Source organism: Globicephala melas, chromosome 12 (genome assembly GCF_963455315.2).
Source record: "Globicephala melas chromosome 12, mGloMel1.2, whole genome shotgun sequence".
NCBI classification, from domain to species: domain Eukaryota; kingdom Metazoa; phylum Chordata; class Mammalia; order Artiodactyla; family Delphinidae; genus Globicephala; species Globicephala melas.
In genome coordinates, this window is record NC_083325.1 from 69954350 (window position 1) to 69982211 (window position 27862).

Consider the following 27862-nt stretch of genomic DNA (forward strand, 5'->3'; position numbering starts at 1 on the left):
TACAATTTGAAACTAGCTGCTACACTATCAATTAGAACTAAGCCTTCCTTAGGTCAGATTAGGTATACCACAATAGAAGTTTCACCCTCAGATAAGTGGGGAAATCCTTCAACTAAAGATAGGGTACGAAGAGAGAAGGGATGATAAGCCTCATGAGAGTGAAATCCCTCAACATAACTGTCTGAAGGTACATTAATAAGCAACAGAGAACAATGGTGGTTAAACTTTCTACATCTTCACATTCAAAATACAAAAGTATCCTTCCGATTTCCAGGAGATGCACAGCTCCATTTTACCATACTTCCAAAACGGTTTTTATTCTTTTACACTTGCATTCCTTCAACAAATATTTGTCAAATGCCTACTCTGTTCAGGTGCCAGACCTTGGTCACATGGAACAAGAGAGCTGCAGGATGTGCTCTCCCAGAGCTCATATCCTAACAGAGAGGGCAGACACTCAACAAATTATTCAACTGTTTGATAAGGCTGGGGTAACACAATGAAGAACACAAGTGTTTAGAGAGCATATAACACAGAATCCATCCCATGCTTTCTTCTATACTCAAAATCAATTGTCTTAACAGTTTCTTACTACAGAAACCTAATTACTACTCCATGTGTGCGCTCCTTTCAGGAGTTATTCTGAATAACCACCAGGTTTCCAACTGTAGCTCCTCAGATGTACCTCTAGGGAAGATAAAGAAATTAAACTGGTTCAAAAGTAATTTTTCCACCAGCTGCTTTTATAGTACCAATTTTTCTCTACAACTCTTTGTTTTAATACACAGGGTCACATCAGGGAATAAAAATCTCTTTTGAGTGTTTTGGGTCTTTACCCATTTATGGGATGATCTTCCTCAAAAGCTGTTTTAATGCGATCAGCATTTACAAAGCACTCACTGTCGAAGCCCACATAATGGGAATGGGTGATCTTCAGGAAGCAAAGGTCTCTAGGTGCAATTCATGTTCCAGTTAAACTGACCACACAGACTTTTTTCCTTTGGACCTTTGGATTCATATTTTTTTAATATGAACGCAGTACTGAGTAAAGAACCTTCTACTAGAAGAAGTTTAGGTTATAAATTTGTGCCACACACCCCACCCCCAGTTTTTTAAAGGAAGCCTCATTATAACTAAAATAACATCAATAAACTACGTTTTAGTGAACATTGGATGCTGGCTAAATTGACCTTTGTTTTCCAAGATGATAGGAAATCTGCTCTCAGACACAGGAAGTGAGTCAGATAACGGAAGAGGGAAAAATAGGAATGGAAAAATCACACTAAAATTTTCTGTAAATTAGGACACCTATCTAGTCGGAAATACAAATCTAGGAAAGACAGCTTATAAAAAAAAAAAGAAGAAGATTCCCTATTACAGACAATGCTGCAAATGAAACAGCTAGTCTATTGGCACCTACTAGAAAGCCAGATCCTAGTAAGGAAGAAAAAGTTTTATATTTATATAAAAAGTCAATATTTACAGTGCAGAAGAGGTAACAGAAAGGTGGTGGAGCTTAAGGGAAAACAAGAGGTATCTAGGTTAACAACCTTCTTTAGTGAAAGCCCTGCACTGGGTTAAATTTCGACTTAAAATGTTCAGACAAGTCAGCACCTCAGTTCAAACTGGTATGGTACCACATTGCTTGAAGGCAGAGGAACGCACTATGTGACCTTGTAAGGTCTCTTAACAGTTATCCCAATTCCAGTTTGACAAGATCCACTACGACTCTTCTCAGTTATTCATTCATTCCACAAATGTTTACTGGATGCCTATGCACAGAAGCACTGTGCTCAGGTCATGGCGATCCATAAGACAAGCGTAACCACTTGGGTACTGCATTCTAATGGGGAAACACCTAAAGAACTAACTCCATACAGGAGCAGAGGGTACTGTGAGAGCACACTTAAGGGGAATGAGATACTTAGGGAATGCTTCTCTGAGGAATATTTAAGATGCGAAGATGAACATAAATGGGCAGCTACATTCCTGGCAGACGTAACAACATTACTTGAAGATCTGAAAAAAAAGGGGACGAGGGAGATGGCTGCTAATGTTGGGAGGGGTAGACAGTGAGTGGCATGACATGAAGCTGATGACACAGACAGACGAGGGCCAGGTCATTCAGAGCCATGCAGATCATGTTCTGGATTTTTGGACTTCATTCCAAGAGCAAAGGGAAGACGATGGAGGATTTTAAGCAAAGGAGTGATGTGACCAGATGTACATTTTTTTAAAAGATCACTACGAAGCATAGAGAAAGAACTGGAAGGGCAAAAGTGGATGTGTGCAAGCAACCATATCAAGTAGTATTGGATTATAACCCAAAGTGTAAAATAAATATCCATGAATTCATACTGATATAAATAAATCATTGAATAAATATACATTGGGAAGAAAAGATAAATCTTCCACGCAGAAATCCAAATAAATTATGTCAACACTCCGCCCTCAAGGAGGTGCAGCATAACTCTCCACTCCTTAAGTGAGGGCTGCGCATACTGACTTCCTTTCAAAGAGAAACCTGACAAAAACTACCTCAGCAAGGTGATCAAAGTCAACATCAACAGTGATTAAGTCATGCCGATGACATGATGACATGTACTCTTCTCACAATGAGAAAGGCACTTCAACCCTGTGGTCTTCCCCCCCAAACCCCATGACCCTTGTCTAATCATGAGAAAAACATCAGACAAATCCCAACTGAGGGACATTCTACACAATACCTGACCAGAACTCCTCAAAACTGTCAAGGTTATCAAAAACAAGAAAAGTCTGAGAAATTGTCATAGCCAAGAGGAGCCTTGAGACGTGATGAGTAAATGTGATGTGGTACTCTGGATGAGATCCCAGAACAGAAAAAGAACATCAGGTGAAAACTAAGGAGATCTGAATAAAGTATGCGCCTACGTTAATAATAATGTGTAAATATCGGTTCATTAATTGTGACAAATGTACCATAAGATGTTAATAACAGGGAAAACCGGGTGTGGAGTATATGGGAACTCTGTATGTACGATCTTCACAATTTTTCTGTAAATCTATTCTAAAATATTCTAGAACCATTCTAAAATTAAAAGATTAAAGTATATCTGGGGAGAGTGGTAATGGAACCATCTTCCTACTTTAGGCTAAAAATGACAGAACATACAGGACCTGGTGATTCACCGGCTGGTGGGTGGGGTAGAGGACTCAGTAGTGAAAGCGACTCAGGTAGCAAGGACGAAAGGTTACTGCCCAGATGTGGGGCTTGGGCAACTGACTGGACGGATAGTGGAGTCATTCACTGATAAGGGAGTCGTGGAGGAGAACCGTACGTGAAGGAAAGTGAACAACCAGCATTTACTGGAGGCCCATTATGTACTAGGCGCTTCTCCAATTCTCATAATCATTCCGCATCGTAGAGACTATTATTTGGCCCAAAGCCAAATAAAGAAATTAGATTCTGGTATCAGGTTCGGTATCAGGTTTATATGTACTCCAAAGCCCGCGCTCTTTCCACTACACAGTTCCAGTTCCTGCCTGTGCACACGTACTTCACTGGCCGCCCAGGCGCCTCTTTGCTGGGAGTGGAAGCGAGCGCATCAGCAGTTTGGCCCCAGCAGTCACTCTCCCTCCCCGGGCCTCATCTGCCAAATGATTCTCTCCATCTCCGAAGTTGAACGCAAGAGAGCCGAGTAGAAACTTCTTCATTAAAATGAAGACAATTAAGACACCACCGAAGGGAACTGCATCACCTCTCAGGGGACTAAAAATAATAATAATAACGAAGTAAAGAAGCGAAGGGAATTCTCTCGCTCCACTCTCGTCGACCGGTCGCCTAAGGAAAAGGCAATCCCCCGGGAGGGTACCGAGTCGGAGCGGCGGGCCTAGGATGCTCCCACGCTCCCCGACCCCAAAGCCCCAGCACTCGGCAGGACCCACGGAGAAACTCCCTTCAGCCTGCCCGGAGCCACGCGGCACAAGGTGACACGGACCGCGCCGGCCCCTTAGGCGCCTAGGAGAGGCCGGGACCAGCAGGGAGAGTGGAGTCCGCGGGGCCCGCGCTACCTTGTATTTATCAAAGCCGGCCAGCTGCTCCGGGCTCACGTATTCGTAACCAGCCATGACGACGCGAACACTAGCGCCCACTCGGCAGCGACGCTCCACGACGAGATGGGGAAACACGAGCACCACACCAGCTGGGCAAGACTGGGAAGACCTGGGCTGGCAAAGGAGCTGGAAAAGCCGTGCTCCGCCCACCGCGCACGCGTAACCACCCCAGCCACTTCCGCCGCCTCCCAGAGCGCAAGCGCAGCCCCCACTTCTCCCCGCCCACCGAGGGGGTGTAGCTAGCAGGCTCACGCGGTTCCCCCTTCGCGCAGTCGCAGTCCAATCAGCGTAGATCGGGAGCCACTAAGTTCCGCCTTCTAGGCTTCCTCGTCGCTTTATTAGCTAGCGTCAAAATTGGTGAGTTGAGGTAAGGCAAGAGGGGAGGTGAAAGGTCAGTTTCCCAGGAGGCCTTGCTCTTCGTCTTTGGGGTGTGCTGGCGGTGATGTGGCATCTGTACCTGGGTAGAGCTTTGGGGTTACCTTTTTAGTCTTGGGGGGGTGGGGTAGGGTGATTGCGTGCGAATCAGTCAGCAGTACCTCAGGAAAGAGGGCTTAGTTCCCCCAAGCCGTGAAGTAAAAGCAGACAAAGCGTCTGTGCTCAGCCCGCTTACAGCTCCTGGCACAGTGCGCTGCACGCTGTAGCTTAGTGAACGTAATTTGCTGTAGAGAAGCCAGTGAGAGGCTTTTTGCAGTCGGTAAAGGGGCGTGAAAGAGCTTTGGAGACAAACCCCTAGGGACAGCGTTGTTTGTGAACCTTGGACACACTCCGCTCTATTTATTGCTCTGTTCCAAATGAAGATTGCCAGTGTCTCCCGACCAGATAAAAACACTGATCCCTGAGTCTCTAGGGGTCCTTAAATGCGTTTGCAAGAAGTGCGTTTACATAACTGGAGACAATTACGGAAAGAACACTAGATCGATGGCTAGTGTGTATCAGACTAATAATAAAATTGAATAATGGTAATAGTTGCTACCATTTATTGATCGCCTTATAGGTGGGGAAATTTACATAGCTTATCACCAACCCCTGTAACAACACGGTGAGAAACGGAAGGCATTTTACCCACTTTGCAGATTAGGAAATCAAAATTCTGACTACCTAACCTGACCAGGATCACTTAATTACACAGCTCAGAAATGGTCAACCCAAACTTGGTCTCTGGTATGGAAAGCCACCACATAAGGGAGCCTCTCAATCTCTCTGGGACTCTGAAACAAGGGCAATTATTTTGAGATCTCTTATGTTCTTTGCATTCATTCATTCAACAAATACTAATTGAGGACTCAATATATGTCAAGTATATTATTGTTTCTGCATATGTCTTACCTTCTAAACTTTAAGATTCTCACGAGATAGGGACTTCCCTGGTGGCGCAGTGGTTAAGAATCCACCTGCCAATGCAGGGGACACGGGTTCGAGCCCTGGTCCGGGAAGATCCCACATGCCACGGAGCAACTAAGCCCGTGCACCACAACTACTGAGCCTGCACTCTAGAGCCTAAGAGCCCCAACTACTGAGCCCGCGTGTCACAACTACTGAAGCCCACGCACCTAGAGCTCATGCTCCTCAACAAGAGAAGCCACCGCAATGAGAAGCCCGCACACCACAACAAAGAGCAGCCCCCACTCGCTGCAACTAGAGAAAACCCGCGCAGCAACGAAGACCCAACACAGCCAAAAATAAATAAATAAATAAATAAAGATTCTTACGAGGTAATAGATATAAAACATCTATCATCATACTTGGGGCATGGTAGATGAGCAATAAATTTGGGTATTATTTTCCCTCACTTGCCCTAAGGGGAGGATTTGTATCTTATACAACCTAATTTTCCCCATGTCCCATAGCTTAGCAGCTTGCAAATGGTACATGGTCAACACCTTCTGCTGAATGAGTGAGCAAAGATCTCTGATACACTGTGAAGTGCCCAGCTTTGAAAAGGACATTGGAAATGTGAACCTCCCTTTAAGAAGGAAGTTGGCTCTAATGAAAGGAAAACTATAAAACCACCTCCTTATGAAAGTATTTTCTTTGTGCAGGTACTGTATTTAAATCCTCTCTGTATTAATAAGAAAACTGAATTGGAATTTTAGACAAATCTGTTAATCAGACTGAAGCTATTCTCCCAAGTAATATACTATAGATTTCCTCTATTACGTGTTTCTTTTAATCTATATGGAGAGAAAAAATACTTGTATGATTTTTATTTTTTAATTTTTTTATAGAAATCCACTTTATTTTATTTTTGGCTGCGTTGGGTCTTCGTGGCTGCACACAGGCGTCCTCTAGTTGTGGGGAGCGGGGGGTACTCTTCATTGCAGTGCGCGGGCCTCTCATCGTGGTGGCCTCGCGGAACACAAGCTCTAGGCATGCGGGCTCTAGAGCACAGGCTCAGTAGTTGTGGCGCACGAGCTCTAGAGCGCAGGCTCAGTAGTTGTGGCACCCAGGCTTAGTTGCTCCGCAGCATGTGGGATCTTCCCGGACCAGGGCTCAAACCCCTGTCGCCTGCAGTGGCGGGCGAATTCTTAACCACTGTGCCATCAGGGAAGCCCTAAATGATTTTTAATATAAGACCTGTGGTTACGGATCTGGCATATAAACTTCATACTTGTAAAAGATATTTAGTTAATTGTGAAAAGCCATAAAATGTGACTTGAGTACGTGCACCTAATAGTAGCTCATAAACTGCAGTTATTGTTAATCACTTCAGATGAAGCAAATTCAAAGTGACACTTCTGATTTTGTAAAATTTTTCCCTACCTCTCTAACATTTTCTTCAAAAGCAGTGTTTTAAAAAGAGCAGCTTTTAATTTTGTGAAAGCAGTTACAATTTGCTGCCTCTCTTCTAGCAGAAGATTGTGACAAGTTTGAATCAATTATGAGTCAGTCTGAGAATTTCTAAACTAAAACATAACACAGAACTTTGTCTATACTTTGACATCTGTACTGACATCTGTACACACATGTACTGGCTGTGTGATCCTAGACAGCTTACTTCACCTAAACGTGTTCTTTCTCTCTTTTTTTTTTAAATCACATTGAGTATTTATTTATTTATTTATTTATTTATTTATTTATTTATTGGCTGCGTTGGGTCTTTGTTGTGCGGGCTTTCTCTAGTTGCGGTGAGTGGGGGCTATTCTTTGTCACGGTGCGCGGGCTTCTCATTGTGGTGGCTTCTCTTGTTGCGGAGCACGGGCTCTAGGCATGCGGGCTTCAGTAGTTGTGGTGCATGGGCTTAGTTGCTCCGCGGCATGTGGGATCTTCCCGGACCAGGGCTCGAACCTGTGTCCCCTGCATTGGCAGGTGGATTCTTGACCACTGTGCCATCAGGGAAGTCACATAACATGTTCTCTTTTTTAAAGAGTGGGCATTAGACTAAATCTCTAAGATCCTATTTATCTCTGAAATTTAATTAAACTATATCATTTAACTTCTCTAAGATGAGATCAACTGATCTGTAAAGTGATCATAATTCTTGTCCTACCTTATAGTTATTTCATAGAGCACGTGAAGTGGTATGGCATAAGCCTGTTAAATTAAACCCATACAAATATAAGATATTATTTTTCCAAAACCCCATGAATTCTGGACCTGGGTGAGTTTTACCAGGTACTCTCACCCAGGAAGAGAAAATTGTCGAGTAAACAAGTTTGCCTTTGCAAGTGAATCACCTTCCCGGCTCCTCTTTCCTGAATTCCATTCGAGGGCGCAGTTATCCCTAAGGCAGCCCAGAGCTGCCAGGGACCACTTCATATTGGCCTGGCCAGTCCCTTCTCTACCCCATGCTGTCTCTTCCTTCTGCACCACAATACTGAGCACAGTTTGCTATTGCTTGCTTCCTTGGTCTGCCTCCTCATCCACTGAAGTTCCTCTCTTCTTTATCTCATACACTCAAGGTCAGGCTTTTTGCCTTCCAGAATAATAATCATAAAAGATATTTGTGCTAGAACAATGTTATCAATTTCCTAATATAACCTGGGTTGAGGTGTGGGGGAAATGGTATAATTCCTACAATTCCTGTTTTACTTAGTCAGAAGTAAGACAGAGTCAGATAAATGGAGATATCTAGAAAATTGGGAGTTAGTTAAGGACTAATACAGTTAGTAACTCCAATATAAGTTATTAAAGACATAAAAATAGGCAAGACTTCCCAAGGAAGCTTGTAAAAAGATACTGATTGGGTTTTTATTTTTAAACAATGATAAAGCCTTATATTCATAAACTCAAAGCAGTTTGACATCTCACTAGATATCCTAACAACCCTGCACCGTGGCTGGGTAGTTGTTCTAATTGTACAGAACAGAACAACAGAAGAATTACATTTGGGCAAGTTTTTGGGAAAACTTGCCCAAAAGTTTATGGTAAAGCTGGAATAAGAGAACAGGTCATCAAACTTCTAGTTGAATAATTTTTCCACTGCACCATGCTTCTACAAGTTACCATGGTAAGATGTTTTAAAAAAGAAAATTCACAGGTTAGTTTTTAATCAAGTCTGGAGTGGGGGGAAAGAAAAACTAGGAAAGAACTGAACAGAGTCATTATGTTGCTCATTGTTTCTTAAAAATGAAATTCCCTGGCTAGCGTAAACCTTCTCAGGTTGGGTTTTGTCTGCCCGGTTTTTGCTGTGTTTTACATTTTTCAAAAATAATCCTACTAGGTAAGAATGAGTACTGTATTTGAGTGGGACAATCAAATGCTTTATCACAGGAAAGGGCTGTGCAGTATACTGAGTTTCAGCATAAAGTAGTGCTGCTCTGTACCTTCTACTTCCCATGTCAGTGGAGGAGGGTATTATCTCCATGATTCTGTGACTCATCATCCCACTCACCTCCACTGGTTCTCCAATGGTTCTCTGGCCATTTTTGTGCTCTTAACCCTTGAACACCAAGTCAGTGGTGTCAATAGTCATTCAAAACCAAAAGAAGCAGTGTAAAGATTCAGAGGGACCTGGAGGCCCAGTGTGATATGAGGTAAGAATAAAATCCAGACCCTCTATATACTTGCCATTCTTGTTTTGAAGATGAGTGATTATTTCTCTTGTAAGTCCATTATTCATGAGCATGACTATTAAATAAAAGGAGAATTATTTTTAAAAACTGATCTCAGCAAAGTTTTACAGTGGGCAGAGTCTTATAGTCAGCATTCTCTGAAGTTCTGATAGTGACCCAACATCTGTATTTTCTGAGCAGAGAGAGAATTGATACCTCTCCTACACACACATCCTCCTCCCCATTATTGCTACACTAAAATGGAAGTAAGAAATAAATAAATAAATATTTTTTAAAAATAAAATAAAATGGAAGCAGAACTGTAGTTAAACCAACTACTAATCATTCAGATGGGTAGCCATAGTGGTTTCACCCCTGTCATGCCTCTCTCCTTATTCCTGTTTGCCTCATCTAATGTCAGGTCTGTAAATATAACCAAGTGTAACCACTATTTTTCTTTCTTTCTTCCTTCCTTTCTTTCTTTTTTTCTTTCTTTTTCCTTCCTTCCTTCCTTCCTTCCTTTCTTCCTTCCTTCCTTTCTTTCTTTCTTTCTTTCTTCCTTTCTTTCTTCCTTTCTTTCTTTTCTTTCTTTTTCTTTTCTTTCTTTCTTTCTTCAATTTGAACATACAGCCAAGCAAGGGACTCCATTTTTGGGTAGGGATCATTTTTGTCTTCATGAAACTTTGAGATAATTGGAGTTGAGATGGATGGTTACTTAGTTTGGGTGGAAGAGAAAGATACTAGCAAAAACAAAACAAAACAAACAAACAAAAAACCCTAAGAGGAGCAAGTGAGTAGGAAAGTTTGCTGTGATCCATTTTCCTGTAAGAATCCTCAAAAACCTGGGGCAGGGATTGAGGTAATAGTTGCCAACATAGATATCTACTACCATAATGCTTTGAAATCTTTCGTGATATACCCAAGGCTGTGCAGGCTGCTTGACTAGAACTCTAGCAGCAGTTAGGGAACAAGACATACAAATATGAAACAATGTATAAAAATAGCAACTTCATTATCTCTTCATGTATCCTTGTTGAACATTAGCTGTGCACCAAATCCAGATACCATGGCATACCTTGGAGATACAAAGTTGGATAAAACATGGACCCCAGGCAAGGAGTATAGTACTACATTCTGTGAATGGCTGGTCTTATCCAATGCCCTGGCTCTTCACAGATGCCCTCTTTCTTCCTTCCTCCTCTCACCCCTCCTCTCCTTTTTAAAAATTCGCTGTTAAAGTCTCGGACAGAGAATTGACTTGAAGACAGGAAACAAATGGTTGGAATCAAAAGAAAATTAAGTAAAGACTTTGAGATTTCGTAGGAATTGACTTTGTATTTTGATGGAGTGCAGAAAAAACTCTCTGAGTATACTAATGATACGTAGCCTTTAATGAGGAAATGTTGTATTGGTAGGCATAAGCTGCAAGAAAACACACTTTAAAAAATTGAGCAGGGAAATTCCCTGGCCATCCAGTGGTTAGGACTCTGTGCTTTCACTGCGGAGGGCCCGGGTTCAATCCCTGGTCGGAGAACTAAGATCCCACAAGCTGCACAGCCCAGCCAAAAAAAATTTTTTAATTAAAACACATAGGTGTTTTAAAAATTTTTTTTAATTGAAAAAAATTTTTTTAATTGAAAAAAATTTTTTTAATTGAAAAAATTTGAGCAGATGCCAAAGTGATTTATTGCCACATAACAAATCGCTCAAAACTTAGTAGCCTATAATAACAACCATTTTATTTACTCATAATTCTGTGGGTGAGCAGTTTAGGCTGGGCTTAGCTGGGCAGTTCTGCTGGTCTTGCTGGACTTATTATTCTAAGAGGTTAGAAGTAGATGCTACAAGATTTCAAGGCTGAGGCTCAGATGTCACACAGTGTTACTTCTGTCTCATTGTACCGGACAAAGCAAATCACAAGGCCAACCCATATTCACGGTAAGGGAAATAGATTCCACCTCTTAATGGATGGAATGGCAAAGTTACCCGGTCCTGGGGCCTGCGCAGAAGGATGGGAGGAGTTATTGCGACCCTCTTTGCAAACAATCTACCACTTCAGATTAGCTGCTAAAAGACAAGACAGTAAATTTCATTAGGAAGAGATTTGGAAACCACTGAATGATGCTTGAATTATTTTAAGATACTCAGAAAAAGAATGACAAAAGAAATTAAATCAGTAGAACTCTTCGTCACAAGACTTAGTCAAGCTGTCCCTTACTTCCAAACCTCCACTCATGGTTCAACCCTCTCCAGTCTGGTTTCCAAGCCCACCAGCTCCACTGAAATGGCTACTTCCAGGCTCCTCCACTTACTTGGTAAAGCAAATGGGCACTTTCAGTCTTATTTGATTTTTCATCAGCTTACATTGCCTACTGTTATTTCCTTGAAACTTCCTCTTCCTTTGATTGCTTTGAATTACTCTTGTCCTTATTCTCTCTTTCTGACCCCTGACCCCTCCTCCCAACACACACACACACACACACACACACACACACACACACACACACACACTTCATCTCCCAGGAGTACAGGATTATTCATAAATCCTTAACCACTTCAGACTGTACTTTTAAAGCTTCTGTTCCTTTGTTGATGCCTGGCTAACTCCCTGTCAGTCTTCAAGATTCACCTTAAGTTTCATTGCTTCCTTCCAGCCTACTCCTACCTCCCCTCACTAGAGACAATCCTGTCCCTCTGTGCTCCGACAGCATCCTGTGCATACCTCTTCCTTCATACTTACATGTTGTGAAATTATCTGTTTTCTTATCTGTTTTACTGGACTATAAGTGCCTGGTGGGTAAGGACCACATCCGTATACTCCTGAACCTAGCATAATACCTAGTCCTTAATAAGCCCTCAGTAAGCTTTTGTTGAATTAAATTGATGGAAGGAAATAAAGAAATATTACGTTGCTTTTTTATATTGTATAATTCCATTTATATGAAATGTCCAGAGTAGGCAAATCTCTACAGACAGAAAATAAATTAGTGATAGCCAGGGAATGGGGGTGAGGAGGATTGGGAATAAGTATTAACAGGTATGGGGTTGCTTTTTGGGGTGATGAAAGTGTTCTGGACTTAGGTCATGATGATGGCTGCATAACATTGTGAATATATATGAAAAACCATTGAAATGTACCCTTTAGAATGGTGAATTTTATGTTAAGTGAATTTCATCTCAAAAAAAAAGGCAAAGTGGATTATTGGTGTTATAATAAAAAGAAAAGCACAAAATAACACATACATACTTCTTTTACAACCAAGAGAAAGACAAAGGAATATCATGAATTCGGGGTTTTTAATTAATGGGTTTTTATCATTTTAGGTAAAGCTGTTTCAAATTTAGTACTTTAAAAGGCATATCAGCCAGCACATTATAGCAAGTTGTACAAAGATAAAACTGTATAACTCTAAAGTTCTAAAATATAGTATAAAACTATACATTTCTACCATTTTATAAAGTAGGAGGGAACAGGTCGTTGTGTTACCAGGGTGGTTATTAAGGATAAGCTGTGCTCTGTTGGTGGGGAGGTAATCATAAGGGCTTGATGTAAGCACCAGCACATTACTCATGTTGGATTTCTCTTCCTAGTTTGGCATGAGAATAGGAATAGGAAAGGCTGAAGGGATAATCTGAGAAGCAAGTGCTTCAAGTAGCTGGCAGCAAGTTCCCTCTTGAAAGCAGTAGGCAGATAATCAGGAAAAAGTGAATTAACAGCTTCTCTAGAGAAATTGAAATAAAGAATGGTGGCATTAAGATGGACTCGAGAGCCCAAATTGCTGTGAAGGAATAAGCCTTGCAAATAAGAAAATAGGTAAAAACCAAAGGGAGGATTAAGTAGGATAAAAAATTTCTTATAGGTAGTTTTTTTAAATCCCATCTTTGTACAGGCACTGCCCTTTAAATTTTATAAATTGCTAGAAGTAAAGGCTTTTCTTTTAGAAATGAAAGCCTAGGTGTGTATTAGAAGACATACTTTTCTCGTAAGAGAAGGCATCTGTGGCTGGGGTCCCTGAGGCGGCTGTAGCACTGTCCCCTCCCTGGAGAGGAATTGCTCTGGAAAGGTGCCTGAGAAGCTGAGGAGGAGCTGGACAGGGACAAGACAGGAGCGAGGTGAGGCCCCATGGGAGACCATGGCTGACAGAGATGTTCCCCAAGAGGCTCCAGTCCAAGGCAGGAGCCTCTTTTCATTTCTCTCTCCTTGTGGCTCCAATGAAGTACAGGTTTTGCAGAGCAGCCTTGTGGGTTGAGGCCACTTCCTTCCTGATCTGGGCTTTTCCTGTTGTCTTCCAGACTGAAAAGATGCTTCTAGGGCCCATCACAGGGCTGTCAGGAGGAATGCCTGGAGCTCTACCTTCACTTCCTGGAAAGGTCTAGATTGTTACTGCAATATCTGAGGAGTCTTGGTAGGAAACATTTGAAATTCATTAGTGTTCAAATTGCAGATCATTTGGATTACTTTTGTTTCTATTTTATATGTTGACACCTTGATCTCTCTAAACCTGGTGAGGAGAATTCTCCCTACTTTATTTCACTGAGCGCGTCCCAAGCTCATCTGTGCTCTCCACACTGTTCTGACCAATATCTTCTGTCCTCACTCTGACAACAGAGTGCAGAGTGCAGACCAGTACTCCAGCCCTGGCCACCCACTCCTTTCACGGAATTGCTCCTAACCTGAAGATGTAGGGTAGGAGCTGGTACCAGCGGGAGGGATGTACTCTGCCCTTAATGACTCTTGGGTTTTTATTTTAGAATGGAGATGCTGGGGAGAGACATGCACACATTACGAAACAGACCAGATGCATTAGAGTTTAGCATAAATCAGCCACTGTGAACGGAGAGGAGGGTGGGCTGGCAGCAGCATCGAACACCGGATGGGACTGTGGGGGACAGAGCAGGAGCTCATTTCCTACGTGCATTTTGGCTGTTAGACCTCTGTGCATGTGTTTTTAAAAAAAAGTAGAAAAATAATAGAAAAAAATAGTCAGCACTCACTTTTTGTCTTTAAATATTAAAATGATTCAAACTGGAAGAAAAAAAGACATCTATGTGGGTTTTTTTTTTGACACCTATGTGTTTTTAAAGACATATCGTATATTGCATCATATATTTATATATAATATATATATACATATATTTTAGCAGAAAAAGCATAAGGATGAATCAAATGCTGTCTTAACAGTCAAGGTCAAGACCAGGAAAATTTCCTCATCGCTCTATCTAGCATCATCATCTTCATCATTATCCATCTTAACTATCACATATAGAAAGGAATATACTTGATATCCATATACCCACCACCAGTAATTAACAGATGTTAATCTTTTGCCATATGTGCTTCATAGCTTTTTAAAAAATGTTTCAGCTAAAGCTCCAGCTCTTCACCACCTCTTTCCCATTTGTTCCCAGAGTTAGCCACTATCTTGTTGTTGTTTATTATTCCTGTTCCTGTTTTATACTTCTATTACATATGTTCATATCCAGATTCAATATAGTACTGTTTTGTGCTAAATAGTATCCCGCTGTTCCTAACCTCTCACAATATTTTTTACACTCAATATTGTTTTGAGGTTGATCTATATCAATACATATAGATCTAGTTCATTTTCATTTCTGTGTGGTTTTAAAGTATGGAAGTAAAGCTATCTACAGTTTGTTTATCCATTCTACTACTGAAGGATATGAGGTTGTTTTCACTTCTTGGGCCATTCTTTAATACATTTCCTGTCTAAAATTTTGTTTGAATTCACAGACTCTCAAGAAAAACAATCTGAGAACCACGTTCAAGTAAAAACAACTTCTTTGTATATTTCTTTTCGTGTGTATATTTGAGAGCAACATGAAAAGTTGAGGTCATTTCATTTTTTAAAAAAAAGGAAATCTAACACTTTTTCGGTAAACAACTCAAAAGCAAGGTACATAGTTTGGTTAATTTTATGACCAGAAAGGGAGCCATAAGTACTTTCAGTCTCTAAATTACACATTTCTCAATTGTTTCAGGTTTTTTTTGACAAGCCAGCATTGCTCTGATAATCCAAATCAGAGCCACTTTAACTTTCTTACGTTGTTCGTTTGCTTACTTTCATATACATATATATTATATATATAATTTTTTTTTTTGGCCGCGCTGTGCTGCTTGCAGGATCTTAGTACCCTGACCAGGGATCGAACCTGGGTCCACGGCAGTGAAAGCGTAGAGCCCTAACCACTGGACTGCCAGGGAATTCTCTTACTTTCATATATATTTTTTAATTTTATTTATTATTTATTTTTGGCTGCGTTGGGTCTTTGTTGCTGTGCACAGGCTTTCTCTAGTTGGGGCGAGCAGGGGGCTACTCTTCGTTGCGGTGCGTGGGCTTCTCACTGTGGTGTCTCGTCTCGTCTTTGTTGCAGAGCACGGGCTCTAGGCCCGTGGGCTTCAGTAGTTTTGGCATGCAGGCTCAGTAGTTGTGGCTCGTGGGCTCTAGAGCGCAGGCTCAGTAGTTATGGTGCACGGTCTTATTTGCTCCGCGGCATGTGGGATCTTCCTGGACCAGGGCTCGACCCCGTGTCTCCTGCATTGGCAGGTGGATCCTTAACCACTACGCCACCAGGGAAGCCCTACTTTCATATTTTTAATGTAGATATTCTGCTGTTGCCCAAACACAGTAGGCTCTTAATTGAATACCGAATCTATTTGGTAAGATTTTTCTTGAGCTCTGAGATAAAGGTCCAAACTAATTCTACCCAAGATACAAGGAGAGAGAGTGGTACCCAGCCTCACTTTTGACTTGGGTATTGTGTGGTTAATTTACTTCCCACTGGCAATTGTGACCCATGAAATGGCCTCCACTTATCTCATTAAACCAATTAGACTTGAGGAGGCTGGATTTTATCCTGTAAAGAATATTTTAAAAGGGAATAACTTGAGGGCTTCCCTGGTGGCGCAGTGGTTGAGAGTCCACCTGCCGATGCAGGGGACAGGGGTTTGTGCCCTGGTCCGGGAGGATCCCACATGCTGCGGAGCGGCTAGGCCCGTGAGCCATGGCCGCTGAGCCTGCGCTCCGCAACGGGAGAGGCCACAACAGTGAGAGGCCCGCGTACCACAAAAAGGGAATAACTTGAGTGTTCTAAGAATACTTGAGAATATTCTTAAACTTCTCTGTAATGCATTTAGAGAAGTGCTTTTTAAAACTGTAATAATAATGGTTATGAGTGCTACCTACATGCTACAAAGAGAACAGTGTTTTGTTTTTGTTTTTGTTTTGTTTTTTTAACATCTTTATTGGAGTATAATTGCTTTACAATGGTGTGTTAGTTTCTGCTTTATAACAAAGTGAATCAGTTATACGTATACATATGTTCCCATATCTCTTCCCTCTTGCGTCTCCCTCCCTCCCACCCTCCCTATCCCACCCCTCTAGGTGGTCACAGACCACGGAGCTGATCTCCCTGTGCTATGCGGCTGCTGCCCACTAGCTATCTGTTTTACGTTTGGTAGTGTATATATGTCCATGCCACTCTCTCACTTTGTCACAGCTTACCCTTCCCCCTCCCCATATCCTCAAGTCCATTCTCTAGTAGGTCTGTGTTTTTATTCCCATCTTACCCCTAGGTTCGAGAACAGTGTTTTGAAGGAATGGATGTGGTTGCCATTCTCTAATTCATTTAAAGAAATGTTTAAAAACACATGTAATAAAGACGGATATAAGTGTGTTATGTGCATGCTACTTTGACAAGAGTATTATTTCAAGGGAACTGGAGTAACTTGAGAGAGAAGGAATTCAGGAAGATGACTCATAGGGTTTTATGAAGTCCTGGGAGCTCTCCCAGTTGTACGTGCACAGATTTGACCTTAAACAGCATACCATAAACTTTGAGAACTGCACTAAGACGTAGACCATCACCCAGGTACCAGACTGGCCACTGGGCGGCACATATACGCAGTAGATCTGAATAGCATCACAAGCCTTTGAAAAAAGAACTGGTATTGAAAATACAATCCACAGTAGATTGGTCAGAACTTGTGACCTGAACCAAACTAGGTCAATTACCTGCTAAAACTAAAATATCAGTATTTTTCATAGGATTTAAACGAGATCCAGAGTCTCATAACATAATATTCAAATATTATGTTCAAATATTATATTCAAATATTATGTCAAATTATCCTATTTGGTAGGATACAATCCAAAATTACATGGTATATGAAGAGCCAGGAAATCTCAATTCACATGGGAAGAAACAATCAACAGACATCAATGCTGAAATGACATAGATGTTGGAATTATCAGAAAAAGACATTGACTATTATAAAAATGTCATGAGGGGGACTTCCCTGGCGGTCCAGTGGTTAAGACTCTGTGCTTCCAATGCAGGGGGTGTGGGTTTGATCCCTGGCCAGGGAACTAAAATCCCACATGCCAAAAAAAAGTCATGAATAAGTAGGAACACTCTTGAAATGAATGAAAAGATGAAAAGTCTCAGTGAAGAAACAAAGTTTAAAGAACCAAATGGAAATTTTAGAACTGAAAAATACAATAACCAAAATTTTTTTAAATGACTGGGGTTTGTATTAGTTTCTTATTGCTGCTGTAACAAATTACTACAACTGTAGTGGCTTAAAACAAAACAAACATAGTAACTTACAGTTCTGAGGGTCAGAAATCTGAAATGAATCTTATAAAGTTAAAATCAAGGTGTCAGCAGGGCTGCAATTCTTCTGGGGACTCCAGGGAAAAATGCTTTTTTTTTTTTTTTTTTGCCTTTTCTACCTTCTAGAGGCTGCCTACATTTCTTGGCTTATGGCAGCCTTCATCTTCAAAGTGCATCCCTCCAACTTCTGCTTCTGCTGTAGATTTCCTGTTTTTTTGTCTCTCACATTCCTGTTTCTGTTTTGTAAGGACCCTATGGTTACATTGGTCCCACTCAGATAATTCAGAATAATCTCCCTATCTTAAGATCCTTAATTTAATTAACATTTGCAAAATCCCTTTTTGCTGTTAAGGCTACATATTCACAGGTTCTTGGGATTAGGAAGCAGACATCTTTGGGTGGCCATTCTGTCTACCACAGGCTCGGTAGCAGAATAGAGATGACAGACGAAAGTCAGTAAACTTGAAGATAGATCAATAAAAAATTATCCAATTAAACAACAGAGAGAAAAACAATTGAAAAGATGGGGGGCAGGGGGAGTCTGTGGGAAAATCCAAAAAACAAAGTCTACCATTTGTGTCATTAGAGTCCAAGAAAGAGAGGAGAAAGAATGTGATGCCGAAAAATATATATATTTGAAGAAATAATGGTTGAAATGCTCAACTTTGATGGAAGATATAAAAGGCTCAGTGAATCCAAAACAGGATAAATTTAAAGAAATCCCAGTCTACATCATAACAGCTAAAAACTAAAACAATGAAAAACATCTTGAAAGCAGCTGCAGAGAATATGATATATTACTTACAAGGGAAGAATGAATCGAATGACTGTGGATTCTGCATTAGAAACCATGAAAGCCAGATGGAAGTGGAACAACATTTTTTGAGTACTGCAAAGATCATCTAATTTACCTCCTTCATTTTGTTGATGTGAAAACTGAGGTCTGGAAAGATGAAGTGGTTGTCTTGAATCTCAAGACTCTTTGATCCCATATCTTAATATAATGACCATTTTTCCACTGTCAGAGTTTTCCTGGCTTTTCTCATGTGTTAATCACAAAATTTAAAAACTTGCCTTAACTAGCTCAAGCAAAAAGAGAAATAATTAAAAGAAGTTGTGGTCTCTCAAGATCAGGAGTGCAAATAAGCATCAAGAATAAATTAAAGTTGAAACGATGGACCCGCTTCATGTTTGTCTTTGTTTTTATCTGCACGTTAGCTTCATTGTTCCTTTGAGCTCAGATCATTTTCCCAGTTCACATGACAGAAAACCAATACTGCTGAGTTTACATGTTGGAGGTCCAACCTCGGACTCTCCCTAGGTCCAACTTCCCAAACTACACCGGAAGAGAAAAGTTGTTGGTGTTAGATGTGTACCAAGGACTGTCCTGGTGGGGTGGGGTTTGGGGGGCTGGACACCATGACCTTGTATAAAATGACTACTTCCATAGTAAACCTGTGAATCAGGGTAGAGGACAGTTTCTAGGAATTGGTTCAGAAAATAAGTGGAATATAGCAGAAACAATAGGTTTTCAGTACAAGTACTGGCTAATTTTTGTTCTTGGCACACACTTCTCTAGGGCTTCTAACAAAGTGTTCAAAAGTATTTTCTGGGTTTACTGACTTTATAAAATCTACTTATGCGTATATTTTGACATTAGTTATATGAAGTTTTTCAGTTTTCTCTCACTCGATTATTGAAATAAATCTTCTTATAATCAGTACTGCATGGTGTTGGTGAGGAATGCTATTCCTTTCTTCTCACATTTCCACAGAAAGTGAGGGAACTTCCGTTCCCCTTAAGGATATATAGTCTCTGTTTCCTCTCCCATTTCCCCAAGCAAAAAGTGACCTATCCGATGGGTAAGATGTGGAGAATAAGCTCTGAGTCCTCCCTCTTTTGGAGTGGCCGGTCCTCCAGACTCATTCTCAGCTCCCCCATCCCCACAAGGGAGACCTGGAGATGCCCGGCTGTGTCGGTGACTGGGTAAGTAAATTCTGTTCAAGGAGGATGTATTGGGAAGTGCATCTGGCTCACATCCAAACCACCATCTCCTACTCAGCTTTTCCAGTAATGAAGCTAATTTTGATCTCTAGCTGTCTGACTCCTATGTCTGCTTTTCCATTAGTTACCTCTTTGCAAATCTTAACATGTAGTTGTTCACTCAGAAAATTGTTCTTCTTTCATGGAGTAATATTACCATCTTGGAGCCTTTTGTGATTTATATAAGACACCTCGTATTTTTCACATTCAAATTGGACATCTTGTCCTATATGGTTTTAGGATTTCATTTCATGCTTAGGAAGGCCATCTATACCTCCAAGTTATAAAATGATGCTCATAGATGGGTCTAAATAGATAGGGCATGTGCTTAATAGATAGTTAAATTTATTAACATTTTGAAATCCTGAATTATACATTAAAATCAGCAGGCTCATGACTTAGAGGATTTGAAATTTTTTTATCTTTAGAAGAAAAAATTCTGTTCCACTCCAATGTCATAGTCCTCCCCATAGGTTTCTTCACACACACACACACACACACACACACACACACACACACGTCAGCATAAAACTTCTCAGAAGCCTTGTAGGGCTCAAAGGTAGCATCGGAAATGCCATGAGTTTCTTCAGCTTCTTTAAGTTGTGCCCTTGAGCAAATGCTTTAACACAAATGCTGTAGCAGGGTTTTCTGAACTATCTCAGACAGCAAGTATGGGATCTCATTCTAGGATCTAAAGTTAGAGGCTTAAATCATAGGAGATCCGAAATTATCACTACTCTTTCTGAATCACTTTATACCAACCACTTCTTAAAATTTTTTGATGTCAGAAATATCCTTTGTTTTTATGAAGACATATATAGCACCTGGATTTTTGTTAAAATACTTCTTATTGTCATGTATTTCACAGGTCATACATTTTATGGCATCAAACAATTTTAAACATACACTTTCTGTATTAGAGCTTTCTGCCTCAGCCAAGAATTAGCTGATTAGCTCTTACTGAAACGGTGCTGCGTCAAGATTTCCAACTGGGTAAATAGCTGTACGTTTTCCCCTCCTCTCTGCACACTGTCCCATGACACGCCCTGACACTGACCAAGGCTTGGTGGCAACCAGAAAAAATACTATATTCCATAATAACTGTCATAGTCTTTGTGCCCAAATCTTATTTTGGCAAATGCACCAAGACACATGTAGTCCACAACACCACTGAATCTCTAGGAACTAGCATAGCGTCTGACACCAGCGCTTAATATGTATTCATTTAATGGATATATGAGTGAATGGATTCACAACAGAATTTCTTTAAATTTTCTGTACTCCTATGACATTGAAAATATAGTTCAATTTATTAAATGGGAGTTATACTATTTGTAAGGAACATATCCACAGACCCATAATCATGGCAGTTTCCCAAACTTAATTTCTGGACTACAAATTTGCCTCCAGACTAAGGTTTCAAATTCTTAACTGTGGTCTTCGTGGCCCTTCACAATCTGACGCATTCCTACCTTTCCAGCCTCATTGATCATTATATTCCTTCAAGAGACCTTCCCAGAAAAACCAAGTTTAAATGTCCTTCTTGGTGCTTTGTATCACCATGTTGCATATCCCTTATATTAATAATGTAAAATTTGACTTTTTTGTGTATAGTTTGAGACGGGGCCAAACAGGTCTTTTTTTGCATGTGGATATCCGGTTGTGCTATTCTCCCATTAAATTGTCTTGGCACCATTGTCAAAAATCAATTGACCATAAACGTTAGGGTTTATGTCTGGACTCTCAGTTCTATTATATTGATCTACATTTCTATCCTTATGCAAACACTGTCTTCATTATTATAGCTTTGTAGTAAGTTTTGAAATTGGAAAGTCTAATTCCTCCAACTTCTTTCTTCATTTTCAATATTATTTTGGCTATTCTGAGTTCTTTGCATTTCCATATGAATTTTAGAATCAGCTTGTCAATTTCTGTGAAAAAAGCCAGCTGGGATTTTGACATGGAGATTGTGTTGAATCCATAGTTAATTTGGGGAGTATTGCCGTCTTAACAGTATTAAGTCTTCTGTTCCACCAACATGGAATGTCTTCCCACATATTTAAATTTTCTTTAATGTCTTTGAACAATATTTTCTTTTTTAGTTTTCAGTGTACAAATCTTGCACTTTTGTGTAATTTATTCCTAAATATTTTATTCTTTTCGATGCTATTGTCAATTGAATTGTTTTCTTAATTTCATTTTCAGATGTTCACTGCTCGTGTATAGAAATACAATGGATTTTTGTAGGTTGATCTTGTATCCTGCGACTTTGCCGAACTTGTTTAATTAGCTCTAATAGCTTTTTAGTGGATTCCTCAGGATTTTCTAGATATAAGATCATGCCCTCTGTGAATAAAGATAATTTTACTTTTCCTTTCCAATCTGGATGTCTTTTAGTTCTTCTCTCGCTAATGGCCCCAGCTACAGCCACCAGTACAATATCTCTATGATCTCTTTTGGCTGCTCACAGGTCTTCTTTAGTTCCTTGTAAATCTCAGCTGTGTTCCAAATGGTCACATTTGCTGAATTAAGGGCCTCTAGATAAGGAAGGTATTCATGAGCTGGCTTTCCAAAGGACTGCTTGATTTTTATACACGTACTTTCCACAAACACCTATTTGCACGTTATATGCATTTCCCCTCCTCCTCAGGAAAAGAAATATCCTTGAAGAACTGTCTTCCTTGTGGAATCAAATTCTATCTTATATTATTTTAAATTTATTTTTTTAGCCAGAAGGTCCTATTATTCTATATTTAAATTGACCTATCTTTTCCTCTCTATCTAGATTCCCTAGATTCAGAGTCAGAAGACCTGGCTTTAAGCTTCAGCTCTGCCATCAATGAGCTGTGTGACCTTTGGCAAGTCATTTCCCCCTTTGGCTCCTTTTCCTCTTCTGTAAAGTGAGAGTTGAAGTGGATGATATATAAATTCAGGTCCCTTCCCGTTCTAATAAACTATCATTTAATAGTTCTAATAATTTAGTGCCATGTCAGGTGGAAAGAGAACAAGAAATGAGGATTCAATTACTCAGCCATGAAAAGAAACTAAATTGAGCTATTTATAGTGAGGTGGATGGACCTAGAGTCTGTCATACAGAGTGAAATAAGTCAGAAAGAGAAAAACATATGCCGTATGCGAACATATATATATATAAAATCTAAAAAAAAAAAAAAAAAGGGCTTCCCTGGTGGCGCAGTGGTTGAGAGTCCGCCTGCCGATGCAGGGGACATGGGTTCGTGCCCCGGTCCGGGAAGATCCCACGTGCCGCGGAGCGGCTGGGCCCGTGAGCCATGGCCATGGCCACGGAGCCTGTGCTCCACAACGGGAGAGGCCACAACAGTGAGAGGCCCGCGTATCACAAAAAAAAAAAAAAAAGGTTCTGATGAACCTAGGGGCAGGACCGGAATAAAGACACATGTAGAGAATGGACTTGAGGACACGGGGAGGGGAAAGGGTAAGCTGGAATGAAGTGAGAGAGTAGCATTTACATATATACACTACCAAATGTAAAATAGATAGCTAGTGGGAAGCAGCTGCATCACACAGCAGATCAGCCAGATCAGCTCGGTGCTTTGTGTCCACCTAGAGGGGTGGGATAGGGAGGGTGGGAGGGAGACTCAAGAGGGAGAGGATATGGGGATATATGTATATATATAGCTGATTCACTTTGTCATACAGCAGAAACTAACACAACATTGTAAAGCAATTATACTCCAATAAAGATTTTGAAAAGGGCTTCCCTAAGACCTAAATAGACATTTCTCCAAAGAAGACATACAGATGGCCAAGAAGCACATGAAAAGCTGCTCAACATCACTAATTATTAGAGCAATGCAAATCAAAACTACAATGAGGTATCACCTCACACCAGTTAGAATGGGCATCATCAGCAAATCTACAAACAACAAATGCTGGAGAGGGTATGGAGGAAAGGGAACCCTCTTGCACTGTTGGTGGGAATGTAAACCGATACAGCCACTATGGAGAACAGTATAGAGGTTCCTTAAAAAACTAAAAATAGAATTACCATATGACCCAGCAATCCCACTACTGGGCATACACCCAGAGAAAACCATAATTCAAAAAGACACATGCACCCCAGTGTTCATTGCAGCACTATTTACAATAGCCAGGTCATGGAAGCAACCTAAATGCCCATCGACAGACAACTGGATAAAGAAGATGTGATACATATATACAATGGAATATTACTCAGCCATGAAAAGGAATGAAATCAGGTCATTTGTAGAGATGTGGATGGATCTAGAGACTGTAATACAGAGTGAAGTAAGTCAGAAAGAGAAAAACAAATATCGTATATTAACACATACATGTGGAACCTAGAAAAATGGTACAGATGAACCAGTTTTCAGGGCAGAAATAGAGACACAGATGTAGAGAACAAACGTATGAACACCAAGGGGGGAAAGTGGCAGGGGTGGTGGTGGTGTGATGAATTGGGAGATTGGGATTGACATGTATACACTAATATGTATAAAATGGATAACTAATAAGAACCTCCTGTATAAAATAAATAAAAAAGTTCCAAAAACATTTTCAAAAATTCAAAAAAAAGGAAAAGGGCTTCCCTGGTGGCGCAGTGGTTAAGAATCCACCTGCCAATGCAGGGGACACGGGTTTGAGCCCTGGTCCAGGAAGATCCCACGTGCTGCAGAACAACTAAGCCCGTGCGCCACACCTACTGAGCCTGCATGCCACAACTACTGAAGCCCACGTGCCTAGAACCCGTGCTGTGCCACAAGAGAAGCCACCACAATGAGAAGCCCGCGCACTGCAACGAAGAGTAGCTCCTGCTCGCCGCAACTAGAGAAAGCCTGCACGCAGCAACAAAGACCCAACGCAGCCATAAATAAATAAATAAAATAAAATAAATTTATATTAAAAAAAAATTTAAAAAAAGAAATAAGGATCATATGGGATAAAAGTCTAAGCTACCTTTATTCTTTAGTAACCTATTAGTTTACATAGTAAAGGAAGTTTTAAGATAACCTGTTTGGATACAGTTAAGAGAAGCCTAGACCTTTGTTACCAAAGACTCTACTGACGTGGCCTGGAGGGCTCAAAACACAGAGAAATGGAAAGGGAAGTTCCTTTGCCCAGGGTACAAACTGGGACCTCAGAAAAGCTGCCAACAGGGATAAAAACTCACTGGTTTCAAATTATCATTCTGTATATAGAGGGATAAAGGCCAATAGCGTTATGGTTGACCTTGGATTTGGGAGTAAGCAGGTGGCAGCAATGAGCATCTGTTTGTCTGAATCCCACACTAGGTCTAAGCCTGTGGGTGCTTCCAGACAACCAGTGACACCTGGGCAAAACTGAAGGCCTCTGTACCTGGCTGGTCCTTAAGAAAGAAGTTGAGACTGTAAGATTTGATTTTTTTAAGATATTTTACCATTAGAGAATACAAAATTTAAAAACACAGAAAAGTAGAAAAAACATACCAAATCCTACCATTTAGTGACAACTACTGTTAATGTCTTGGTGTATTTCATCGATTGATTGATTCGTTGAATATAAATATTACTTAAGGCCTGTGGTGAATGGTGCTAGGCCCTGGGGAGCACTGAGGTCAACACAACAGACGCTTTGTTGATCTGCAGCATCTCCTTCCAATCTCTTCCTGGGCATTTTTTTGTACATGCAGAAACGATTCAAACTTCTCTAAAGTTACAGGAACGGTCTAAAAACATTGTATAAGAAAACTCACTTCCTTAGTTCTGTTCGTTGTTTTATATACCCTGGACACCTCAACTTTCATTGAATCAGGAAGATGTTATCTCTCTTGTTCTTCTCACTTGTCATGAACTCAAAGGGGTTAAGATGAATAGGGTATCAATTAAGAAAAATTATGTTTTGGGAGTAGAATCCTTAGGGGTTTCTCCAGCTCCAGCTCCATCAACTTTCTAATGTTCTCTGAGTCACTTTTTCCTTCGGTGTTTCTGCTTCTAGGTGGAGCCTCTTCTGTCCAAGCAGTCTGTCCTTGCATCTCCTAACTGGAGGCTACCACTGCTCAGTCTCTGCCCAGCACAGAAGCAGCTCACCTCCAGGGGTCTCAATCCCACCTCTTTCTTCTGTCATTCCTGGTCCTCAAGAGGCCCTGTTGAGCACTGCCCAGGTCCACTTGGCTCTCTGACTGACCCCCTTTGGCGACAGTAGCAGATGCTGTTGGTGTCCATCTGAAACCACCTGCAGCTGCAGTAGACAGTTTCCAACTTGCTGATAGCGCCCCACCCCAAGCACCTGTGTCTTCTCTCTGTAGTTCTCAAAACAGATTCTTCACCGTTTTCGTTTTCGGAAATCAATTATTTACAAAGTCTTTGCTCCCATGCATGTATGTGCTCTATATGTTTGCTATTCTTTCAGCAGTGACCTTAGCCAGGGGTGGTGGTGAAAGTGGAAATGTATTGAGGCTAGATTTCTACCCTAGGCGGTGTGTGTGTGTGTGTGTGTGTGTGTGTGTGTGTGTAAATCAGCTCTTTTTTTTTTCCCCCCCTTTTTTTTTTTTAATTTGGCCTCACTGCGTGACGTGGGATCTTAGTTCCGCAACCAGGGATTGAACCTAGGCCCCACAGTGAAAGCACCAAGTTCTAATCACTGGACCACCAGAGAATTCCCATCTTTCTTTTTTTAATTAAAAAAAAAAGCACGCCTATGGTTAGAAAATATGTATATCAAACAGCACACAGACCCATTCAGACTCTTAGTCTCATCCCCAGAAGCAACAACTAGTGCCAGATTTCTGATGTATTCTTCCAGAAATATTCCAAGTATAAAAAGCACAAGTATCTAATATAGATTCTCTTTTTTTTACATAAAGGAGAGTATAATATACACTTTAAATTTCACCATATATATTGGGATTCACTCCAAATAGAGCTATTTTACTTTTTTTCCCATAAAAATGTTCTGTTGTTTGGAAATGCCATAATTTACTTAACCTATCCCTTTTGGACATTTGGGTTGTTTAACTCATTTGCTATCACAAACAACTCTGCTTTGAACATCCTTATATACATATTTTGTATAAATACACTTTTGTCCACACTGAAGATTATCAATATCTTGTCTTTTGATAATTGGTAAGTGACAAAGAATATTTTCTTATTTCAATTTGCATTCCTTATACCTTAAGTTGGATGTTTTTATATGTTTATCAAACTATTGATATTTCTTTTTCAGTAAACTGCCTATGTTGCAGCAAAAATAGAAATGAAGTTTTCCCTCCTCTGAGAACAAGGAAAATAAAGGGAACAGTGAACAGGCTAGAGAAGAAACATAACCTGGCCTGAAAGAGTTAATCACTCCTTGGTTTACTTTAACTGTCACTAATTTGTAGTAACTAGATTTGTACTTTACAAAGCTAACCTCACTCCCTGGCACTATGTAATTTACATTCGTCACCTATCACCCCTAACTGTGTGAGTTACATCCAGTGCGTCTCACTCCCTATTATGTCCTGGCACTTACATTCTATACGCCCCTCATAACAAATCACCCCCTATAATTTTCGCATTTCAGAAACAAAGTCACCGGCCGATAAACCAGAGGCAAACGGACACAATTACCAGACTGCTTGACCCCAATTACCAGGCGGCCTGACGCCAGCTATGACTGTTTTGAAATAATGCAAAGGAAAGGAAGAATGCAAGACCTTTGATCCTTATCATATGCTCCGGACTATGAGCCCCACATATAAAATCTTCCCTGTTTCCCAAGGAGTGGAGGCACAGTTGTTGAGGCGCTAGCCTGCTGTGTCTTCCCTTCTCCCTGGCAGAAAGATAAAGCCATCTCTCTCTTCCTCCAATATCTGTCTCCGTATTTCTGTTCGGCCTTGGTGCACAGGGAAGCCGATATTTCGGCAACACTTTTTCCTGTTTTTGCCCATTTTCTTAATGATGTGTAAGATAAAAAATTCCTGTGTTAATATTAGCCCTTTATTCAATCACCGTCCTACAAACATGTTGTCTTTTGCCTTTTTAACCCAACATTCTTTTCACCCCCAATTTAAAACTTTGTATACAGTCTAATTTATTTCCTTTCTGGCTTCTGGGTTTTGTGTTGTGTTTAGAAAAGCCTTC

At 40.6% G+C, this 27862-nt stretch overlaps 1 protein-coding gene across 4 annotated transcripts in view; it reads right to left on the minus strand.

The window, feature by feature from the left end:
* Positions 1-4245, minus strand: part of SELENOI (selenoprotein I) — a 44309-nt gene extending 40064 nt beyond the window's left edge. For 2 of the 4 annotated variants that reach the window (XM_030858194.2, XM_030858195.2), the window contains exon 1: positions 4051-4244. In XM_030858194.2, the coding sequence (XP_030714054.1) occupies positions 4051-4107 (57 nt within the window). In that variant the 5' untranslated portion in view covers positions 4108-4244. Of the gene's footprint in view, positions 1-4050 lie in introns of all 4 variants that reach the window. The other 2 variants (XR_004039930.2, XM_030858193.2) reach the window with 2 other exon arrangements.
* Positions 4246-27862: the final 23617 nt, after the last annotated feature.